General features: G+C 41.6%; 1 protein-coding gene across 3 annotated transcripts; it reads right to left on the bottom strand.

The window, feature by feature from the left end:
* Positions 1–1,897: 1,897 nt before the first annotated feature.
* On the bottom strand, positions 1,898–20,633 carry LOC117354621 (gastrula zinc finger protein XlCGF26.1-like). Of its 3 annotated transcripts, none has more exons than XM_033932424.1 (3): positions 20,471–20,633; positions 19,894–20,014; positions 1,898–4,789 (listed from the first exon to the last, which is right to left on the bottom strand). In XM_033932424.1, the coding sequence occupies exons 1-3, from the start codon at positions 20,492–20,494 to the stop codon at positions 3,399–3,401; spliced, it is 1,536 nt and encodes a 511-aa protein (XP_033788315.1). In that variant the 5' UTR covers positions 20,495–20,633; the 3' UTR covers positions 1,898–3,398. The 3 variants fall into 3 exon arrangements, with proteins under 3 accessions (XP_033788315.1, XP_033788316.1, XP_033788317.1); XM_033932425.1 differs by having other exon boundaries at positions 1,898–4,786; XM_033932426.1 differs by lacking the exons at positions 19,894–20,014; positions 20,471–20,633 and adding an exon at positions 10,781–10,837.
* Positions 20,634–22,249: the final 1,616 nt, after the last annotated feature.

Below are 22,249 nucleotides of genomic sequence, written 5' to 3'. Positions count from 1 at the left end.
CTCCTACAGATTCTAATCTAGGCAGAAGTACTTCTCCCTGCCTGAGTCCCACCCCTCTGGCTCAGCACTGAACTGAAAAGCTCAGGGCATTCTGGGACATGTAGTTCTCCTATTTGCCTAACACCCTCTGCTGCCCAATAGCATAACTCCAGTCTTAGTGAGGGAAAACCCTTGAATCTCTCGCAGATGCCTTCTACAAGTTTCCCACGAGTTATGGAGATAAAACCTATAGTCTAGACCAGGGGTAGGCAATTCCAGTCCTCGAGAGCCACAGGAAGGTCCAGTTTCATTATATCCACAATGAACATATCTGAGATAGATTTGCATGCACTGTCTCCTTGAGATGCAAATCTATCTCATGCATATTTACTGTGTATATCCTGAAAACCTGACCTGCCTGTGACTCTCGAGAACTGGAATTGCCTACCCTAGTCTAGACTACGGTACTGTACCCTTTGCACTGGAAATGCTGTTAATAAAACCCAATAAATAAACAGAGATGGAAAGTAGGTTAAAGAGAGACCCAAACTGAAAAAGTATTAAATAAGATGGAATGCTCAGGTTTTTTGCATCAGACAGTTTAGGTTAAAAAAAAAAAAAATTCTTTATTGATTTTCCAAACTATCAACAGTGCAATAAACAAATAGATATACATATAATAATTCAAGAAAAGCACATCCTTCTTGCAGAAATACATGAGCAATCATTTTTTTCCCTCCCACCTACCCAAATAACTAATCAAGAAAACATCAATATATAGATTCCTTCAATAACCTTTTCCCCACCCTGGACCTGTAAACTCAAGGGGCTAAAATTACATCACTCCTTACAGAATTTTGTCAATGGCTCCCAAACATCCTTAAATTTTCTATATTGTCCTTTTTGTAGATTCCAGCTTAAAAGTGTAACAAAGACTCCCACCAGAAACTAATTTAAATGGTCCCAATTTTTCCAGTTCTTTAAAATAAGTTGTATGGCAACCCCCGTCATGATAAAAAGAAGTTTGTGGCTATGGGAGGTTATTGGGCTTTTAGCCCTCAGTACCGTGCCAAATTCCAAGGGGACGCCCAAAATGCTATTTATTTGACCCCAAATGGACTGCCAGAAGTTATGTATCAAGGGACAAAAGAAGAGCAGATGATCCAGTGTCCCTATATCGAGATGACAGTGCCAGCATCTATTTGACTTAGAACTATCTAATTTTTGTAATCTAACAGGGGTCCAAAAACTTCTATGCAACACACAAAAAAACCAAGTTTGTCTCATAGATGCTGACGCTGTACACCTCATTCTCCAAGACCAAATTCGTAGCCATTGAGATGCAGAAATCTGCTGCTTAGTCTCAATGCTCCAAATATCTCTAAGACTATTTTTTGGGTTTTTGTTCAAAAATTCAGATATTAATTTATACCACTGGGCGGCCTGATGCCCCAGGAAATCTGTCTGGAAGCATAGGACCGGCAAGCTATATTGAGTTTTTAAGTTTTTCCATTCAGGAAACCTCTTCTGAATGACCTGCTTCAACTGCAACCACTTATAGATTTGAGACTTAGCAATACCAAATGATTGTTGCAATCATGAAAAGTCAAGCAGTTTTCCATCTGATATTACATCAGTAGTCTCAAACCCTTTGCAGGGCCACATTTTGGATTTGTAGGTACTTGGAGGGCCTCAGAAAAAAATAGTTAATGACTTATTTAAAAAAATGACAATGTTGCATGAGGTAAAACTTTATAGTTTATAAATCTTTCCTTTTGGCTAAGACTTAATAATAATATTGTCATTTATAGCTAAAGAGACATATGATCAAGAAACTGTTTTATTTTACTTTAGTGATTATGATAAACTTACCAAGGGCCTCAAAATAGTACCTGGTGGGCCGCATGTGGCCCCCGGGCTGCGAGTTTGAGACAACTGTACTACATCATCCAGAGTACGTATACCCGCCTGCAATGCTTCCAGAGGATCTTAGACTCGCCAATTTGAATCTTGGAGTTTAGCCATAGGGACAAACACGTGAATTTATGAATCGGAATAGGGGTTAATAAATTTGAATGTCTGCCATGTATCCCACCCACCCATCGATTAATCAATAACACAAATGTATATACTCTTTCAATAACCTACACTTATTTAAAATAATACAATAGTACAATCCCACCCTGGATGTGTAAAGAAATGGCACAGAAATTAAAGACAAAACACAATTACAGAGAAGTAATAAAAGATGTCAATGGGCCCCAAACCAGTTTAAATACATTACTATGCCCCAGTATTTCAGCATTCATTTTTTCATACCTATAATTGAAGCATAGGTTCACCTACCAAAAAGTAAAATTGAGGCGATCCCAAATCTTCCAATTACGTGTTATCATCTACATGGCTATCCCAGTCATAATTAGGAAGAGCCGGCATTTCTAACGATCCATGGGGGGCTTAATATGTAATAGTGTTCCACATATGACGACTTCATAAGTCAATGGAATTGATAACTCAAGTATAACATTAATCTGTCCCCATATCGACTTCCAAAAGTTGAGTATCAAAGGACAATAGAACAGATGATCTTAGAACTTTAAAGATTAACGGCCATGGCTGACGGTTCCCTGCACGAGCAGCGATTCTATGAGCTCTTTCTATCTCAAATGGCAGTTTAAACTTGATATTTAATAACTTAGGGATTAATTCTTCTAAAAATGTTATAGGATCATTTCCTTCCACATGTTAAGGGAGTCCCAATATCCTCACATTGTTTCTTCGGGATCTATTATTATTCATGTCTTCAAGATCCCTCTCCAGCTTTTTAACAGTCAGGTGACCAGTTTTATTTTGAATCATAATCACCTCTGTTGCTTCAACTCTTTTTTCTAATTGATCCACTCTGGCATTGGAAATTTGTAATTGATTTGACAGACCAGCCACTTCTTTAACTTCAGTAATCCTGTCAGAAATATTCTCCAGCCATTCTCTAATGGATCTCAGCTGAATCATTACCTCTCCTTCCTCCGATGTGTCCTTAGGAAGGGGGATCTTAGAAGGAGTGGGAGGATCATGTTTTTTGCCTCTTGGGTTGGAAATCCAGATGAGATTATTTCCCAGAAGACATCTTTAAGAAAATTATAATCCAATACTGCCAAAAAAATTTCTGTATGTCTGAAAAAAAATAGTTAAGAATGCATGGGAAGAAGGAGCAGCACACTCACACATCCATCTTTGTGGCATCCATCTTTGTTGGCTGTTAATCACTAGCTTCCACCCTGTTAAGTTCAATCTATTTGTACCATCTTTTAATCTTTGGAAACCACATAGAACTTCATGGTCCTACGGTATATAAACTGTTATTATTATTATTATGCCCCCAGAGAAAAACTTTTCTTAAACTCAGTACATGTATATAATTAGACTCCTCCGTGAATTATTTTGTGAGTTTTCAGATATGAAAGCCGAGTGAAGCCTTTATTACACTCACTACATGTAAATGGTTTGTCTCCCAAGTGAATCATTTTGTGTCTTTTTAGATGTGAAAGCTGACTAAAGCTTTTATTACACTCAGTACATATATATGGTTTGTACCCTGTGTGGATCCTCTGGTGAATTTTTAGATCTGAAATCCGGGTGCAGCTTTTATTACACTCAGTACATGTAAATGTTTTGTACCCAGTGTGGATCCTCAGGTGATTTCTTAGATGTGAAAGCCAAATGAAGCTTTTATTACACTCCATACATTCAAATGGTTTGTCAACCATGTGGATCCTCTGGTGCCGTTTTAGACCTGAAAGCTGAGTGAAGCTTTTATTACACTCAGTACATATAAATGGTTTGTACCCTGTGTGGATCATTCTGTGACTTTTTAGATTTGTAAGCTGAGTGAAGCTTTTATTACACTCAGTACATGTAAATGGTTTGTACCCCATGTGGATCATTTTGTGATTGTTTAGATGTGAAAGTCGAGTGAAGCTTTTGTTACACTCAGCACATATAAATGGTTTGTACCCAGTGTGGATCATTTTGTGACTTTTTAGATTTGAAAGCTGAGTGAAGCTCTTATTACACTCAGTACATATATATGGTTTGTACCCCGTGTGGATCATTTTGTGACTTTTTAGATGTGAAAGCTGAGTGAAGCTTTTGTTACACTCAGTACATGTATATAGTTTGTACTCTGAGTGAATCCTTTGGTGTCTTTTTAGATATGAATGTTGAATGAAGCTTTTATTACACTCCATACATTCAAATGGTTTGTCACCCATGTGGATCCTCTGGTGCCGTTTTAGACCTGAAAGCTGAGTGAAGCTTTTATTACACTCAGTACATGTATATGGTTTGTGCCCTGTGTGGATCATTTTGTGTCTTTTTAGATTTGAAAGTTGTGTGAAGTTTTTGTTACACTTTGTAGAGATAGATGGTTTCACATTTTTATGATCCCTTTTGTGCAGTTGAAGTTCTTTTTTGTGGATTTTTCCTTTCCTCTTACCATGGTGGAATTTAGAAGTCATTTTATCACTGTTTTTAATTTGGAAGGGTCCCTCTGCTAGATGTCTCTGATCCTCAGGGATGTAACTCAGATCCCTGTCATTTCTTTCACACTTCCTGACTCCATCCCTTGAGACTTCTGTAGGGTCTTTCCGTTTCTTTGATTCCTGCTTATAATTTTTTGTGTTAATTTTCTCATTTCCCTGGGAAATATTCTCACAGACATTTTCTGACTGTGTTTGGATTTGTTCCATTTCAACTGGATCTTCTCCTTGATTCTTTTCTCTCTTCCATTCGTGTTGGATCTGCTGATCTGCTGGATATAAACAGAAGGTATTTCTCATGAGTTAGAAAACAGCCATGGCTTCTAAGATAGAACCTGTCTATAATGAGAGGAAGGCTAGGTTATGTTGCACTAGGAATTTCCATGTGTGGCCTGAGAATTGGTCAGCTTCATGTTTGCAGAGCATTTTTTCAATATCAGTTTGTGAGCTGTTCCTTGGAAATGGCAGTGTGGAGAGTTAAGGGAGTCAATTCTCTCAAGGGCGCTAAAAGTCTGAGTTCTCCGACAGTAATCTTTAGGTTTTGCGTGTAAGTATAGGAATTGCCTATAGCCCACTCCTGCCCCGCCAATTTACACACCACCCCCTCCTACCTAGGCGCAATAGCTCTTAAGCGCTATCTTATGGAATATCACTTAAGTGCATTGACAAGGACTTCTGCCACTATCACCTCCGTTGTGTCACGTAACTGCCGTTTTTAGCATAAAAGTTACACGCCAAAATGGCACTTAAACGTTTGGCACACCGTAGAGAATTAGAGGGAAGAGCTCTGAAGAATGAGATTATATTATAGCTCTGCAAAAAGCTTTCACATTTTCATATTTTCGCGGGAAATAGTTGGAGCAGGAGAAGTGGTGGCATCAAGAAGTTATATTTGAACAATTTTTATTGATGACGACAAAACAACACAAATGCAATAACAAGAAACAGTGTCTATAAGAAGTTAACATATCTAATCATAAAATTAATCGCTATATCTAGGTCATCAAATATTCATATTACAGTGTAAAACACATCCACCCTATCCTCCTCCTATAACCTAACATATAATATCAACAATTCTTATAGCTTCCAACTGAAATCACTACATCTCAACCATCAAGATGACCATTATTCTTTAATAAGATGCTGGGAAAAATGTGCAAAAAACAGAGTGATTATGTGGAAAAGGGATACAATTTGCTTTTGAGATATTTAAAAAATAGTGTTTAAAAAATAAAAGTGCGGAAACATTTTGAAGATCCCTCGTATTATAATCTGTGCTTATTGGGGAATTTCTTCTACAACCATGAAGTAATGATCCCTGATCCAGAGTCCTGTTGAAATATGGTCACTATCGGGTCATGTTTGTCTCCACTCTGACTCACAAAAGGGAGAAAAGCCTGTGAATGGAGTATGGATACATACGACTGAAATGTTTTCATACAAACTGGTTAAGGTGTCTATTCCTGTTATTATGAAAACACCTACCTCCAGACAAGTCCCTCTCACTGGGTAAGAACTTCCTCAACTTGGTAACTGGACTTGGTTATCAGTGATCTAAAATGTACTCTCTTTGCTATCCCAAGATTCACTTCCAAATCTTTACAGCTTACTAGTGCAACTCTAACAGCCTCTTACAAAGCCGCGCTAACGGCCCCGAAGCCCGTAGAGATTTAAAGGGCTTTGGGGCTGTTGCTGCGCGGCTTTATATAAGAGGCTGCAAGTCTATTAGATTTTATCAATAAAATATATTTCAAGAAAGGAGCTGCATCAGCTTGGTATAAAGTATTGCAAGATAATAAATTTCATCGACCTGGTGGAACTGAATCTACGTGGTCTCTTGAGCTCAAAATTAACACTATCTGACAAACAATGGGAACAAACCTGGCTTTCTGAGTACAAAACTGAAATCTACTGCCATTACTCAATCCATATATTTTGTTTTACATAAAGCAATATGGGCCCCCTACAAATTGAGTAAAATCAGAGCTAATGAATGAAATAAATGTTGGTCTTGTAGTAAAGTGACGGGTACTCTGGTCCATTTGCTTGTTCATTGTGAACTTTTACAATATTATTGGCAACAAGTTTGGGATTCTATACGCTCACTGATCAACATTCAAGAGCCGCTCACCGTTTTGGTATAAGAACATCAATCACGGATGAACAGGCTAAATTATTACGAATTATGCTTCATTTAGCAATACAAATAGTCCTTAATCACGGGAAGGATTTTTCAGGTGTTGAATATATTTGCTTGGTGGAATTCAGTAAGTCTCGCTGCTAAGTATGAAAGAGCGTTTGCTGGCAAAAAGGGGTTTTTTGCACACATTTCAAAAGATCTGGAAACCTCTCGTAAAATATAGTGACATATCTATAATCTAATCTTCTATTTCTGCATCGCACATACCTAAGCAGGCTCAAGGCGATTTACAAAGAGAAGTGAGAGGAAGCGGAGAGAGGCAGGGAGAGAAGGGGAGGAGACATGGGGGGAACATTTGGGCAGGGGAAGATCTGAGATGTTCAAGTGTCAAAGAGGTTGGTTTTCAGGTTTTTTTTTCCGGAATGTGGTGCAGTTGGGTTCCGTTCTGGTCGTTTCAGTGAGGTCATTGCAGGTTTTCATCCCTAGGAAGGTAAGCATGGAGTGAAAAATTTGCTTGTATTGGAGATTCTTTGTTGTAGGAAGGTTTAGTAGTATCCCGTTAAGGGTTCTGTGGGAGGTAGACCATGCCTTTAAAATGTTGACTATCATCCCTTCATAATTAGTAATGTACATCCATGCTGCTAGTTATGTGCTGGTTATTGTTTCTGGTAACAGTGCTAACATCATCTGTATATTGATTTTTGTAAACAAATTTCATTATTGTGAGCTGTTTATACATGATTTGTTTATAATTGCAAATATAATAAAACTTATTGAATTAAAAAAAAAAAAGATTTACTTCCTTTCATATTTTCTGAGCGAGTTTAATGTACTATTATAAACTGCCCAGAAAGGCCCCTCATTGAATGATATATTGGAAGATAGAAGATTAATAAAGGTAAGAACTTTTCTGTTAGTCCCTAGTGGATTCTGTACTTGAGGTGTTCCAATCCCAACCCGTGAACCAGGGTTTGTAGAAATCCATATTTTCCTTCATCTGTTCCTTCTACCTCTGAACGAGAGACAGAACCCCACTGCAGTCACGTCCAAAAGCTAACCAACCTTCCCGGACCAAGGAATAAAGAGAAAGGGAGCACAAGGAACTTCCCCAGAAATACAAGCAAATTCTGTTCTACTCTGCAAGAAATAAAACAGAATTAATAAACAGTCAGAATGCAACACAGGCATGAACTATGTGGAAAACATGCCCACGGTAAGATATGTATTCACAAGTGTAGAGCGAATTCTCCCACAGGGCCTGTCTATTGGCTAGAAAATACTCGAACCTGAAAGGAGAAAAAACCAAGACAGAATAGACAGGCGATTCAGAAAAATGGAGTAGATAGAGGGCAAAACGTACAGAACCTAATTTTCCATTCTGTCACATCCCTGTTGGATTCTCTACTTGAGGCGGCATATCAAAACAATGACATCGTCTAAGGGACAGAAGAGTCTGCCTTCAACACTGAGGTCTCAAAGGCAACGTCAGAATCAGCCGCCAAATCCACTCGGTAAAATCTGGTGAAGGAATGAAGTTATGAAGTAGCCGTACTACAAATTTTGTTCAGATCTATTGCTCGAGAGATTCTGCCCACGACGCTGCAATATCTCATCAGGTGGGCTCTGAGAGAGACCGGCAGTTGTTTGCCACAGGCAATGTAAGTAGATAAAATGGCCATGTGAATCCAATAGGCAATAGAAGCCCTAGAAACCAGTCTCCCTCATCTAGACTGATTAGTCAAGACAAAAAGATGGTCAGAAACTCCCCCAGGGCAACAGATGTGATGACTGAACGCAATGTCTCCATTTGGAAATGCAGAACCCACAGGTAGGCATTGACCAATTTCAGATCCAGAATGGGTCTCCAGTCTGGGCCTTTCTTTGGCAGGATGAAGTATAAGGAGTATCTGCCTAAGCTCGATTTTCTGGAATGTGCTCACTGTTTGGATGTCCAAGAGATGCTCCAGGGTGGTCAGAAAGTCTAGAAACAATGGGAGCACTGCCAGACTTCTGGCATCATTGGGACTTCTTAGACACAGGGCTGGGGTGTGACCCCGATGCCTGTAGGCATCTGGAGTTGTTGCTGTAGCATTGTCTGTATCTCTGGGAATATCTCTGGGCTGAGGAGCCTGTGGAAGTCTGATGAAATCTGCGTGAGGGACAAAAAGTACTACGACTCCCACCAGGGGTACAACGAGGCTTGTTGTCTGGAAGATACTTAGGATGGCAATCCGCTAAGCAACCCATGAAGTCAACCTTTGCCAAAAATCAATCGGACCTCTGAAAGGCAGCCTGCTCAGTGTCATTTTAGAGGATGAATCTCCAGCCCAGTGATGAATCCAGAGGGAGTGCGCTAGATGTGGTGTATTTAGATTTTGGCAAAGCCTTTCGCAGTATTCCACACAGACATCTAATAAATAAACTGAGAGCCCTTGGGATGGATCCAAAAATGACGGACTGGGTCAGGAACTGGTTGAGTGGAAGGGTAATGGTCAATGGAAATCGCTCTAAGGAAAGGGATGTTACCAATGGTGTGTCTCAAGGTTCTCTTCTTTTTAACATTTTTGTGAACGATATTGCTTAAGGGCTATTTGTAAGATTTGCCTCTTTGCAGATGATACCAAAATCTACATTAGAATGGACACCCCAGATGGTGTGAATAACATGAGAGGGGAAATATGAGAGATGTCTAAATACCTAAATGCGCATGCGTTGAATCTCTTTCATTTGAAAGGAAGCTCCTGATTGAGAGGGCATAGGATGAAGTTAAGAGCTGATAGGCTCAGGAGCAATCTAAGGAAATACTTTTTTACAGAAAGGATGGTATGGTAGATGCATGGAACAATACAATACAAATTCTTATATCCCACAATTTTCAACATGGAATCATTGCAGCTTACAGCAAGATGAGCTATATTTGTGATAGAGATAAGCAAGTTTAACATTGTTAGGTTAGTTTTAGGGTGGCAGGCTGTGGGATGAAGAGGACTGGGATAAGTTGAGACTACTGGGGAAGAGATATGTCTTTAATCTTGCCCTGAAAAGGAAGTGTGTGGGGAGTTGTCACAGATAGGTAGGTAGACTTCCAGAAGAGGTGACGGAGACTGTGTTTGAATTCAAAAGAGTTTGGGATAGGCACATGGGATCTCTTAGAGGAAGAAATAATAGTTATTGCAGATGGGCAGACTGGATGGGGCATTTGGCCTTTATCTGCCATCATGTTTCTATGTCGATGCTTAAGCCAAGTCCTTGCCCAGAACTCAGATGAGGTCATACAGGGCATCCACCACATAATCCACACCCTCCAGCACTAGCTGAGGACAGGCATTCTCTTCTGCATGGTTCGCTTTCAGAAATTGAAACTGCAGGGAGCGCTGTCTCTCTGTGAGGTAGGAGGAGCAGATGAAGAAAAATGCGTGAATTTCGGCAAACCCCAGTTCGCGGGTTGGGATTGAACACTTTGAGTACAGAAACCAACAGGGATGTAGCAGAATAAGATTTATTAAACTTGAAATTTTGATTTTCAGCAGCATTTATCCAGTTAGTGCCACTAAAATTATGGCCAGAACACCTCAGCATTATCTGGGTAGGAATGGAATAGTTTAGGGTGTAGGAGTTTGAGTGGAACTGGGACTTAGTGTCAATATTCAGAAGAAACCCAGGTGACTATCTACTGACAGCAAAAAGGCTGACCTTACTTTATCCTGGAACTGTCTGGAATACTGACAGATTTGGGAGAAGTGTTGGCACTGAATATCGGGAAATATAAAACCCCTGGCAGCTGAGGTCTAAAAAAAATAAAGGCTCACCACAGTGGGCTGAATATATTGATCTGGAAATGTTTATGAAGCATAATAAGGGCAACTTTGTTTAAGTCAATTAAGTGAAGAAATGGCATCTAAGTCAAACTGAGGAGAATTATTGAGATGGCTTTGGGAAATCTTAGGATAGAAACATAGAAAAATGACGGCAGAAAAGGGCCAAAGCCCATCAAGTCTGCCCATTCTAGTGACCCTTCTCCCTGAGTTTGCTCACCAACCCCCTGCCCTTACCTCATTAGAGATCCCACATGAATATCCCATTTATTTTTGAAATCTGCCACGCTGTTGGCCTCAATCACCTGCCGTGGGAGTTCATTCCAATGATCGACCACCCTCTCAGTGAAGAAATCTGTTTTGCTACTTGAGATCTAGCTAGGCACGTGGAACCCGGGTTAGCCACTGTTGGAAACAGGATACTGGGTCGACGGACCTTCGGGTCTTATAAAATATGCCTGTACACACACAAAATCGTATGCATACATTACGGAACGTACAAGTGAAAGCATCATTTATTCTTAATCTGTACATACAATATCCTCACAGCTGGCCCTGAAATTCCTGTGCTTAACCCTCCAGGACCCACTCAGATCCAAAGACATCACTACACTACAGAAAAGAGGCTCCTCTGTGCAGATGCATAGGTCGTTATATAAACCCCTTCTCAAAAACCCCCTCCCCAGGACACCTAAACTTAAGAACCATGTGCAAACTTAAATGTAGAACCATAGAAGATGACGGCAGAAAAGGGCCACGGCCCAACAAGTCTGCCCACTCTAATGACCCACCTCCTAAATTCTACCCTGAAGTGATCCCACACGCTTATCCCATTTTCTCTTAAAGTCCAGCGTGCTGCTGGCCTGAATTAACTGCAGTGGAAGACTATTCCAATGATCAACCACCCTTTCGGTGAAGAAGTACTTCCTGGTGTCACTATGAAATCTCCCACCCCTGAGTTTCAACGGATGTCCTCTTGTCGCCGTAGGTTCTTTAAGAAAAAAGATATCCTCTTCTTCCTCAATACGGCCCGTGACATATTTGAACGTCTCAGTCATGTCTCCCCTCTCTCTACGCTCCTCGAGTGAGTATAGCTGCAAATGTACAGAGCACTAGCAATCACGTAGGTGGGTGCTTACGTGCATAAGTACTAGGAGAGCTCAGTGGAAGTCAATAAAGTATACACACTGAAATAAATGGAAAACTAGGAGAAATCAAACATTGGCTAAACTCAAACATGTTAGCCCTAAACATCCAAAAATCCAAAGCACTATTTTTCCCTTGGAAAAAAGATATAAATTTAAATGCTCCGTTTACTTTAGATAATGTACAACTAAACCTAGTAAGTTCCCTAAAAATATTAGGAGTCATAATTGATGATAGGTTATCTTTCCACGAACATACAGTGGTGCCTCGCATAACGGACGCCTCGCACAGCGAACGCTGCACACAACGAACTTCAGGTCTTGCTTCCCACAACGAACTTCGTTTCACACAACGAAGTCGCCCGAGCTGCATCGCTTAACTGCCCTCTCTCCGCCTGGCTCCCTGTGCAGTGGCGCTACATATTTTAAACCCCCCTGCCGCCGCTGCTGCATATTTTTAAGCCTCTGTTGCCACCGCATATTTTTAAACCTCCCCCCGCCGCCACATATTTTTTTAAAAAAGCCACCACTGCTGCAACTTTAATCTCACCCGCTCACTCGAACTGGTGGTCTAGCAAATTTCCCAGCCAGAAGCGCAGACAGAGATCAAGAGCAAGCCTTCTGTGCTACTGCCTGGGCCTGCGCTGATCTCTGAATGGCTGCAGCCAGCTCTCGCGGGACTTACAAGAACTAACTGCAGCCATTTGGAGATCGGCATGGGCCCACACAGGCGTGCAGATGAATTGCTCCTGATCTCTGCGCTTCTGGCCTGTACGCCACTGGCTGGGAAAGATGGGAGGAATTAAAAAAGGTACTGGGAGTATGTGGGGGGTGATTATAATACACAGCAAGGATCAACAAAACCCCTGTCTCCCCTCCCCTTCACATATATCCCCTCTATATCATGCTAACAGCTCTAACAAGATAAATTTATCTTTTTTTATGTCATCTTAGCATATTTTATGCTACAGAACGAATTATTTTTTTTAACATGTATTGTTATGGGAAAACGCGTTTCACATAACGAACTTTTCGCATAACAAACTTGCTCCTGGAACGAATTAAGTTCGTTGTGTGAGGCACCACTGTATTACTAATACTGTCAGAACATGTTTCTTTAAATTGCGCATGATCCGATCAACTGCTAAATTTTTAGAGCCAAAATCATTAAACATACTTATTCACTCATTAATTATTTCAAAACTGGATTACTGTAACGCTTTATTAATAAATATCACCCAGAAAGAGAAAAAACGTCTTCAGATAGTTCAAAATACAGCAATAAAACTAATACACAATTGCAAAAAATTTGACCATGTCACACCACTCTTGATTGAATCACACTGGCTTCCTATTACTCACCGGATTACTTTTAAAATATTACTTTCAGTTTTTAAAACACTGACTACAAACGAACCCCAATTCATCAACAGATTACTCATTCCATATAGTACTTCACGCTCTTTAAGATCCACTGATCAAAATCTTTTAACAGTTCCATCATTAAAAATTATTGGAACTCGTCGCACTGACATTTTTTCTGTTATAGCCCCTCAATTATGGAATAGTTTGCCCCAGTATCTCAGAGTAGAAAATGATTTGAAACAGTTTAAAAGTAGTTTAAAAAGTTTCCTTTTTAAAGACGCGTTTCATGTATGAATTTAATTTTATTGATTCTTTTTCTCTCCACTTTTTATTTCTCTGATATTCCCCATACCTGTTGTTTTTTTACCATTAATGTTCTTTTAATATATACAATTGTAGTTCTACCCATTCTCTCCTTATGTGTCCGTTAGTCTGTATGATTTTATTTATTAGTTTTTATGATAATGTATCTAATTTTAATTAATCTGTTATATATATTTTTATCTGTAAATCTCTTAGCAAATTAAATTAAGCGATCCAACAAGTCAAAAATAAACTTGAAACTTGAAAACTAGCACAAATGCAAAGGAGGTGTTTGTTCACTGGGGAGGGACGTGGGCAGGGCTCATACTTATAATCTTAACTAACAGAATATGCTAATGACATAGTAAAGTGACACATTTAACCCTTTCAGGACCAAGGGACATATTTGTCCCATAACTTTAAAATCCTATAAATTTTGATTGGGATAGTCTACAGTTCTAAATTTGATATGTACGGATTCCATAGGATACTGCCTTTATGTAAACAAACTGGTTCCGACATTCATTCATTAGCGTCGTTGCCAGATTGACGAGAAGATTCACTTGCCACACTGTCCATAAGCCAGAAGTGTGATTTTTTTAAAAAAAAATAATGATATTTCACAAAAAAAATCAATTTTTTGGCATCTGCAAGCCCTTTTTACCATAAAAATGTCGTCAAAACCACAAAAATTGGCCTACGATCCTTATGGTCCTGAAAGGGTTAAGAGTTTGCCTCTACGCCAGACAGCTGGACAACGTCCAGAGACCCTGCTGCTTCCCAGGCTTCTGCACCCAGACCCAGTACACAGCAAAGCTCACAACCGTCACAGCCCAGGATCTGGCACCACAAACCACGCCTGCCTTCTGATTCCCTCACGACACGATTTTGAGCTTCAAAATTTCTGACACGTGAAGTTACAGATAAAGACCTTCCCGCCACCTTTCCAGAACTAAGACTGTGTGGCCCATAGATTAATCCTTCCCTTACAGGTGTAATGACTGTCCTCATCTATAAAGGGGCAGAACCCCCCGTGCTTACCCTACAGGTGTCTATAGAAGGCATTTTTAACCCAGTCACTCTTATTACCGCACTCATCTGAGCAACTGCTTTTCCCAGTTTCTCTTTCCTCTGACCCAGGCTCACCCCTGATGTACAGCTCTTCCCCTCGTTTGATGTCGGATATAATCTTAGAAGTGAAGGTCAGAGAATCTGTTGCTGGGATAAGAAAATTAAATTCAGGGAGAGTGTGGTGCAGTGGTTAAAGCTACAGCCTCAACACCCTAAGGTTGCGGGTTCAAACCCACGCTGCTCCTTGTAACCCTGAACAAGTCACTTAATCCTCCCATTACCCCAAAATGCTTCAGTACCTGAATAAATTCATGTAAACCACTCTGGGCTCCCCTGGGAGAATGGTATAGAAAGTTTAATAAATAAATAAATAATTTTCTCAAAATGTTTGCCGTATATCTCACAAAAGTAACATAAACCCTCTTTACTCATCTTTATAGTCTAAATCCCACTCTAGATAGTGCAATGTACATATTATTACCCTCATTTCAATATATGCAAAATTCTTCATCCCTTATACGACATGCAGGTCTCCTTGTTCACACCCAGAACTTCTGGAATAAGGGGAAACAAACACACCGAGCATGCTCAGACTGATGCAAGCTCGGAGAAAGGGCAGGAAGCCAAAATCATTTTCCCACATCCCTCTCCAGAGAAAGCTTTCCAGCAAAGAATCAGCATTTCAGAAATTATCTTCAACTAGTGCAGTAAGGATTTCTTTTCCATTTTAATTAGGTTATCCTATCTCCATTACTATAGATGAGACATTTATCAGATACAAAGTTAAACAATTATCACCAATCTGAACCTGAGATGTGAATAGTCTGCTGGTGTGTATCTACTGTACCTTTGTCCTGGGCACCAATCCCAGTACAGAGTCCTGCGGCACTCCACTATTTACCCTCCTCCACTGAGAAAAATGGCCATTTAATCTTACCCTCTGTTTTCTATCCGATAACCAATTCCTAATCCACAATTGAACTTTGCCTCCTATCCCATGACTCTTTAATTTTCTCAGGAGCCTCTCATGAGGAACTTTGTTAAAAGCTTTCTGAAAATCTAGATACACTATATCAACCAGCTCACCTTTATCCACGTGTATTCACACCTTCAAAGAAGTCAAGCAAATTGGTGAGGCAAGACCTCCCTTGGCTGATTCTGTCCCTTTAAATCATGTTTGTCTACATGTTCCATAATTTTATTTTTTATAATTGTTTGCACTATTTTGCTCAGCACTGAAGTCAGGCTTACCGGTCTGTAATTTCCCAGATCTCTCCTGGAACCCTTTATAAAAATCAGAACAACATTGGCCACCCTCCAATCTTCAGGTACTACACACGATTTTAGCGACAGGTTACAGATCACTAGCAGCAGGTCAGCAATTTCATGTTTCAGTACTCTGGGATGTATACCATCAGGTCCAGGTGATTTATCACTTTTTAACTTGTCAATTTGGCTTAGTACATCTTCCATATTCACCAAGATTTATTTCAGTTCCTCTGCATCATCACCCCTAAAAACCATTTCCGGTTCAGGTAGATCCCTTACATCTTCCATAAAGACTAAAGCAAATAATTCATTTTGCTCCTTAATCATTCAATGGTCCCTCACAGTTTTTCTGCTTCTGATGTACTAAAAAAATTATTCAAAACTGCAGACTTGTACACGGTGCAGGCAAATTTTATTTTGACAAATAAATCTTAACTAAAAACCTTTTACCAGACAGGAGACCCAACACGGTCCGTGTTTCGGACAACCTTCATCAGGGGTCCATGGTAATAAAGGTAAAAAGAATATATCACAAAAAGAAGCCTGGAAAAATAGCGTTTGGTAGCACACCAGTGAATCTCCGAAATGCACTACAAGTTCGTCACTGTGACGAGTCTGCAGTTTTGGTTTGTTTGCTCTGGTCTGTTTTTTCACTGCAGACGAAGTTGGACCTCTGGTTCTTTTGTTGCTAAAAAAATTATTACTATGAATTTTTGCCTCTTTGGCAAGTTTCTCTTCATATTCTTTTTCTTAGCTTTCTTTATCAATGCTTTGCATCCAACTTGCCAGTGCTCATGTCTCTTCTTATTTTCTTCATTTGAATCCTTTTTCCATCCTTTAAAGGATGTTTTTTACTGGCTCTAAAAGCCTCTTTCACTTCACATTTTAACCACGTCAACTCTCATTTTCTCTTTTTTCCACCTTTGTTAATATGTGGAATACATCTGGTCTGGGCTTCCATGATGGCATTTTTTAAATAACATCCACACCTGGTTTACAATCCTAACCTATGCCACAATTCTTTTAGCTTCTTTTTAAAATGGTTTTGCTCATTCAACCTTTTGAAAATTAAATACCACTACAGTATATTTCTTTAGCGACTTCACTCCAGATATCTGCTCCAATTTGATCACATTATGATCACTGTTTCCCAGCAGACCCAACACAGTTACCTCCAGTACTATGCCCTGCATTCCACTCAGGACCAAATCTAAAATAGTTCCCCCTCTTGTCAGTTTCTGGACCAGTTGATCCAAGAAACCTTGACCTCTGAGAAGACACAATTTAGATCTGCATAACATGGCCTGTGAGGCCAGTCAAGAGCCACCTGAATAACACGGCCCAAATGGGTTACTATCCGCCTAATGTCTCGGACTATCGTGGGCCAGGGAGGAAAGACATACAGGAGAATCTCCTGAGGCCACAGCTGCACAAGAGCATCGAGATCTGTGCTGCTGGGCTCGGATCTTTGGCTGAAGAATCAATGTGTCTATATGTCTAGTGCTGTGGCCATGAGAAAGAAGTATGGCTGACCCCAGCATTGCACAAGGACATCTCCCAATTGCCCATATACAAAACCTGTCTGTTGAGGTAGTCGGCTGGAATATTGTCGACTTCCGCCACATGTGCTGCAGAAAACGCATGAAGATGGCATATCATCCACAGAAAGAGAAGGTGGACCTCCTGAGCCAGATACATTCTTTTGGCGTCTCCCTGGCAAGGATCATAGGCTACTGCCATTGCGCTGTCAGAGAAGACTCTGACCACTTGGCCCTCCTCTAAGTGCACCAGAGCCAGCTGCATGGCTCTCAGCTCCAGCTGGTCAATCAACAATGTCCTGTGTGAGAGATTCAACCCCACTGGATGGGACAATGAGTACAGTACAGTGAGCTCCTTAGCCCCAAAAGCTGGCAGCTTACATTGCTACGACCCAGGAGTCAATCTTTAGTGATATGCCCCTGAAGAGTGACTGAGTGAGAAGCCACCAAGCCATACTGGCCCGTGTCTCCAGAGTCTAGGGAAGACTGAACTGTAACACGAGGGAGGAAGACATCCTGGAGAGGGCACCTGTACATTTTCGCCCAAGGAACCACATCCAACATGGCTGCCAGAGACCTTAGAACCTGAAGACAGCCCCATACCAATGGAACAGGCTCCTACACGAAGGAGAACACAGCTACTGTCAGCTTGCATCTGTAGGACAGACGCGGCCCTCTGCCACGTCAAACCGAACACCCAGATATTCCAGAGGCTATGTGGGCGTCAGACTATTCTGTCCAAAGCTCACAAGTCAACCAAAGCCCTCCAGAATGGGGATCACCAGATCCACTGCTAGAAAAATAAACCAGCTATATGACTTAATTTTTATTTTTTTTATTGTTGGAATGCATCGGTTAGAAAAGCACTAAATTCAATAGCTACAGAGCAAAAATGAAAGAAGCTCAACAATTTAGGCTCTCATTTGGGTGCTCTATTGACATCATTTGGTATCGCAAAATGATCTGTACAGACATGTAGTTTCTTAGTCCAAATAAATATAAGTATTTAAGTGGCCAAGACCTCCTCAAAAAATAATAAAAGGTGCACAATAAAATTCCCTATTAACTTATCTGGAACAGACAAAAACCTTGGATTCTACAGAGACCTGTTTTGGCACAACCTTCCTCAGGAACTGTGGTAAGCAATAGTGCTGCCCGATTCAGGGAAAACAAATTTTGATTCGATTTGGCCTATTGATCAAATATTTCCTGCCCAATCAGGTGGGTTTTTTTCAAAGATCCTGGTGGGTTTATTTTGTAGCCTTTCCACACACCCCACCCCCTTTTTCCCTCTCCAACTCCAGCGCTGTGGTGTAAACAAACAAAAAAGATTTTTTCTCTCTCTGTTAGGTTCTAGCTCATGCTTACTGATTAACACCAGCTCTGGCAGGATACACATTTCAAATCTGACATAATGTAATCACAAAATAGAAAATAAAATTATTTTTTCTACCTTCCACTGCCATATCCAACATTTTGTTTCTTTCCCACTGTCTAACATTTTTCTCTCTCTTCTGCCCTGGGTCAAACCTCTCTAGTCCCCTCCAAACAGCATCTTTCCCTTCCTCCCCTCCATTATGATATGCCACATTTCTTTCTCTCTCCCCATGCACCATCTCTCCTTGTCCTCCACCCTAAGTCCAACATTTCTCCCTCTCTCTTCTCCATGCATGTCTCCCTCCCCTCCATCAAATGCAGGATTTCTCCCTCTCACCCTTTCCACCTCTTCTCTCCCGTCCTCTTCTCCACCCCAATTCTTCCTCCCATCCCCCTGAGCAGCAGCTTTCCTTCCCTCCCACCCATTCCCCCATGCAGCAGTTTTCTATCCCTTCCTCCCATTCCCATGTGCAGCAGCATCCCACTAACTCTCCCAGCAACTAACAACCCCCCTCCCGTGAGATCAGACATACCTCCAAGACCTCCTAAAGCCGCAGTGGCAGAGGACGGTTAGCAGTAGTATTGCTCTGAATGGGCTACTTGCAGCCTTCTCCTCCAGGGCTTCTTTCTGCCGCATCATCAGTGATGAGACAGAGGGAAGGCCACAATAGGGTAGGCCACGAGTAGCCCGTTTAAAGTAATATCACTGTGGACCATCCACTGCTGCTGTTTTAGGAGGCTTCAGAGGTATGTCAGGTCTCACGGGAGAGGGGTTGTTAGTTGCTGAATCAGTGAGTCTGATTTTTTCGGACAATGAATCGATTCACTTCCAACTATTTCGAAAACATCTGAAAACTTGGCTATTTTCAAAGTTGTAAATTCTGCTCCTCTCCTTACTATTCCAAATTCATTGTATTTGTTCTCTTTTCTAATTTTTTGTAAACCGTGCCGAGCTCTATTGTTATAGAGAAGATGCGGTATATAAGCCTAAGGTTTAGTTTCACCAAAATGAATCAGGCAGCACTAGTTTGCAGTTCACCAGACATCTGCAATCACATACAGCCACTGAACAGAATGGCAGACAGCCCAAGACTGAACACCCATCTCTCTGCACACCTCAATCATTACTGCATTGCAATATAATATCATATATTCTCAGTAACCTCATGGTAGAAGCTGCACACTCAGCTATAAGCCCCTGGCTTTCTGCATCAGTCCCTAATACTGACCCCCACATGTGCACTCCTGAAAAGATAATAAGTGATCAACTGCAGTACTCACTCATTTTTTCACCAAATCAAAATAATGATGGCCTACTACTGCTAACAAACATGTAAATGTATCCCTTACCCAGAGAGAGCAGGGTCTGATAATTCTCCTTCATCACCTCCCTGTAGAGCTGCTTCTGCTCTTCATCTAAATACTCCCACTCCTCCTGGGAGAAAGAGACAGCGATGTCCTCAAACGTCACCTGCATCCGAAATATAAGCCGGAAACACACTCAGCATTTTCTGCAGCACTTCCAGAAAGAGGCCTCCCAGGGCTGGTGCTCATTGGGGTGGAGGCAAATATACAGGGTGTACATAATTTAGAAAGACATAACACATAGTACCAGAACAAGGTTGTAAGGCGGGAGGGGGGGGGGGGAAGGGGGAGATTCTTTGGGTGTATATAATTCATAGTCACCTCTAACACACAATCCCAGACAGTGAAATTTCTAAGTGTATAGAATTCACAGTCCCAGAGCAGGACTCATAGCAATAAAACCCAGTTAAAGCCAAAATCTCCCCTTGTGAGACTGCTGATCTCTCTCCTTGCCCTCAGGAGGGTCCCAAAGTGCCTTTCCTCAGCCCCAGCTCTGCTCAGGGTCCTGACTCTGCACTATCCCAGCTCAGAAGCCTGCAGCAGTGTTTGCAACAAGACCCACCTGGGCAGAAGCTGCAGCAGGCATTTTCCTCTCTGATTTTGGGACTTTGCAGGATTGAAAATGAAGCTGGGGCTCTTTCTCTGGCTGAGGGTTTGTCTCTTGCAGCCGGGACAATAGGACAGGAAGAGAGACTCGGAGCCAGAAGCTTCCACTCAATCGGAGAATTAAAGGAAGAAGAAAAGACTCGTTTCCTGTTGGCCGCAGGCTGATGACGTCACAAAGGGGAGGCGGAGCTTCACGCTCTGGGCTGAGGAACGCACAGTGCGTTCTTCTTGGCTTTACCCCTTTTAGCGCTGATTGGTCAGAAAAATAGCTGGGGCGGAAGAGTAGTGGAAGGTTCCGCCCATTAACACTGAGAAGGCGGGAGGGGAAAGGGAAGGAGGAGGAGGAGGTTTAGCTCCTTCTGGCACTCATTGGTCAGAATAATTCTGGGGCGGGGAGGGAGAGATGGAAGATATTTCTTCCTTACAACTTTTTTTCTTGGACTTAACTAGGGGTTGCCAGATTTCCTCTTTTAAAAACAACAAAAAAAAAAGAGGACACCTGGCCCCGCCCCAGTCCGCTTCCAGCTCCACCTAACTCCGCCCCCACATGGACCTCTCCAAGCCCAGGCCACGTCTGGAAGCCTCTGCGCATGTACAGTACATCATCTCTCGCATTAACGTCCGCTTGAGGACGGGAAGGGGTAAAACGTGGAATCGCGGATCTCAACTGCAGGTCCTTAAAAATCTTCATTATTGACAGCTGAGGTCCGCATTGTAGCCCCTCATTCCACCATTGTATCTGTTGCCGTTTCTGACCCCACCCGACTGGGCGACCCAATTCGATTCACCCTGTTGAATCGATTTTTCGATTCGATTCACTTTCACTGACACAGCTTTTTAAGTTCAAACATTTTATTTAACCAAGGCAATATTATGTCAAAAATAGAAACATCCAAACTATAACATAGCTGTAAAATTAGTTAGAAATATGAATTCACAGCTTCCCCAAAGCAAATCATCCCCAAAGCTTCCCCAGCCCCCTGCCCGATTGGCACTCCCTTTGCCCACAGTCCTTATTTTGTCATTCTGACTGTGAATGTTACAATTTATACATAATACCTAGTTTTCACTTCAGTAAAGCTCTATTATCCCAGGACAAGCAGGCGGCCTATTCTCACATATAGGTGATGTCATCCACGGAGCCCGGATGCGGACAGCTTCGCAAGCAGACTTGCTTGTAAAAAATCAGAAGTTTTGAGTCTGCCGCACCGCACATGTGAGAGTGCCTTCCTGCTCAGCACAGGGCGAGTCTCCTCAGTTCTCAGTTTTCCGCGGAGCTGAGAAGTCTGTCTTTGACGCTCTGCACTGAACTTCGTTTGCTTCGTGCCTTCTCTTCACTGCGGTTTGTGTTTAATTTCTTTTAGCTGAATCGCTGTGCCTTTTTTTTCTGTTAGTTTTAAAAAAAGTTTTATTTTTTCATCGGCTGACTGGCGGGACGGGGCGCGCCCACAGCCTGCGGGCTTCAACTTTGCAGCGGCTTTCTTCCCTCCTATGTCCCGGCCAGTCACGGGCTTCAAGAAGTATAGCCAGTGCCAGCTTGCGATTTCCCTCATGGACCTACACCACTGGTGTCTTCGTTGTCTCAGGCCTAACCATAGTCCAAAGTCGTGTGCGCGCTGTGCTATTCTTCAACCTCGAGCCCTTAAACGTCATTGGATTCAAGTGGAAAAGCTGTTCAGGATGGACTCTTCAGCTTCACTCTCGACCTCGATTTCTGACTCGGTCAAGTCTTCAA

Source organism: Geotrypetes seraphini, chromosome 2 (assembly GCF_902459505.1).
Source record: "Geotrypetes seraphini chromosome 2, aGeoSer1.1, whole genome shotgun sequence".
Taxonomy (NCBI): Eukaryota; Metazoa; Chordata; class Amphibia; order Gymnophiona; family Dermophiidae; genus Geotrypetes; species Geotrypetes seraphini.
Note: the sequence above shows the minus strand (reverse complement) of the source record. Positions and strands in the feature narration are given on the sequence as shown.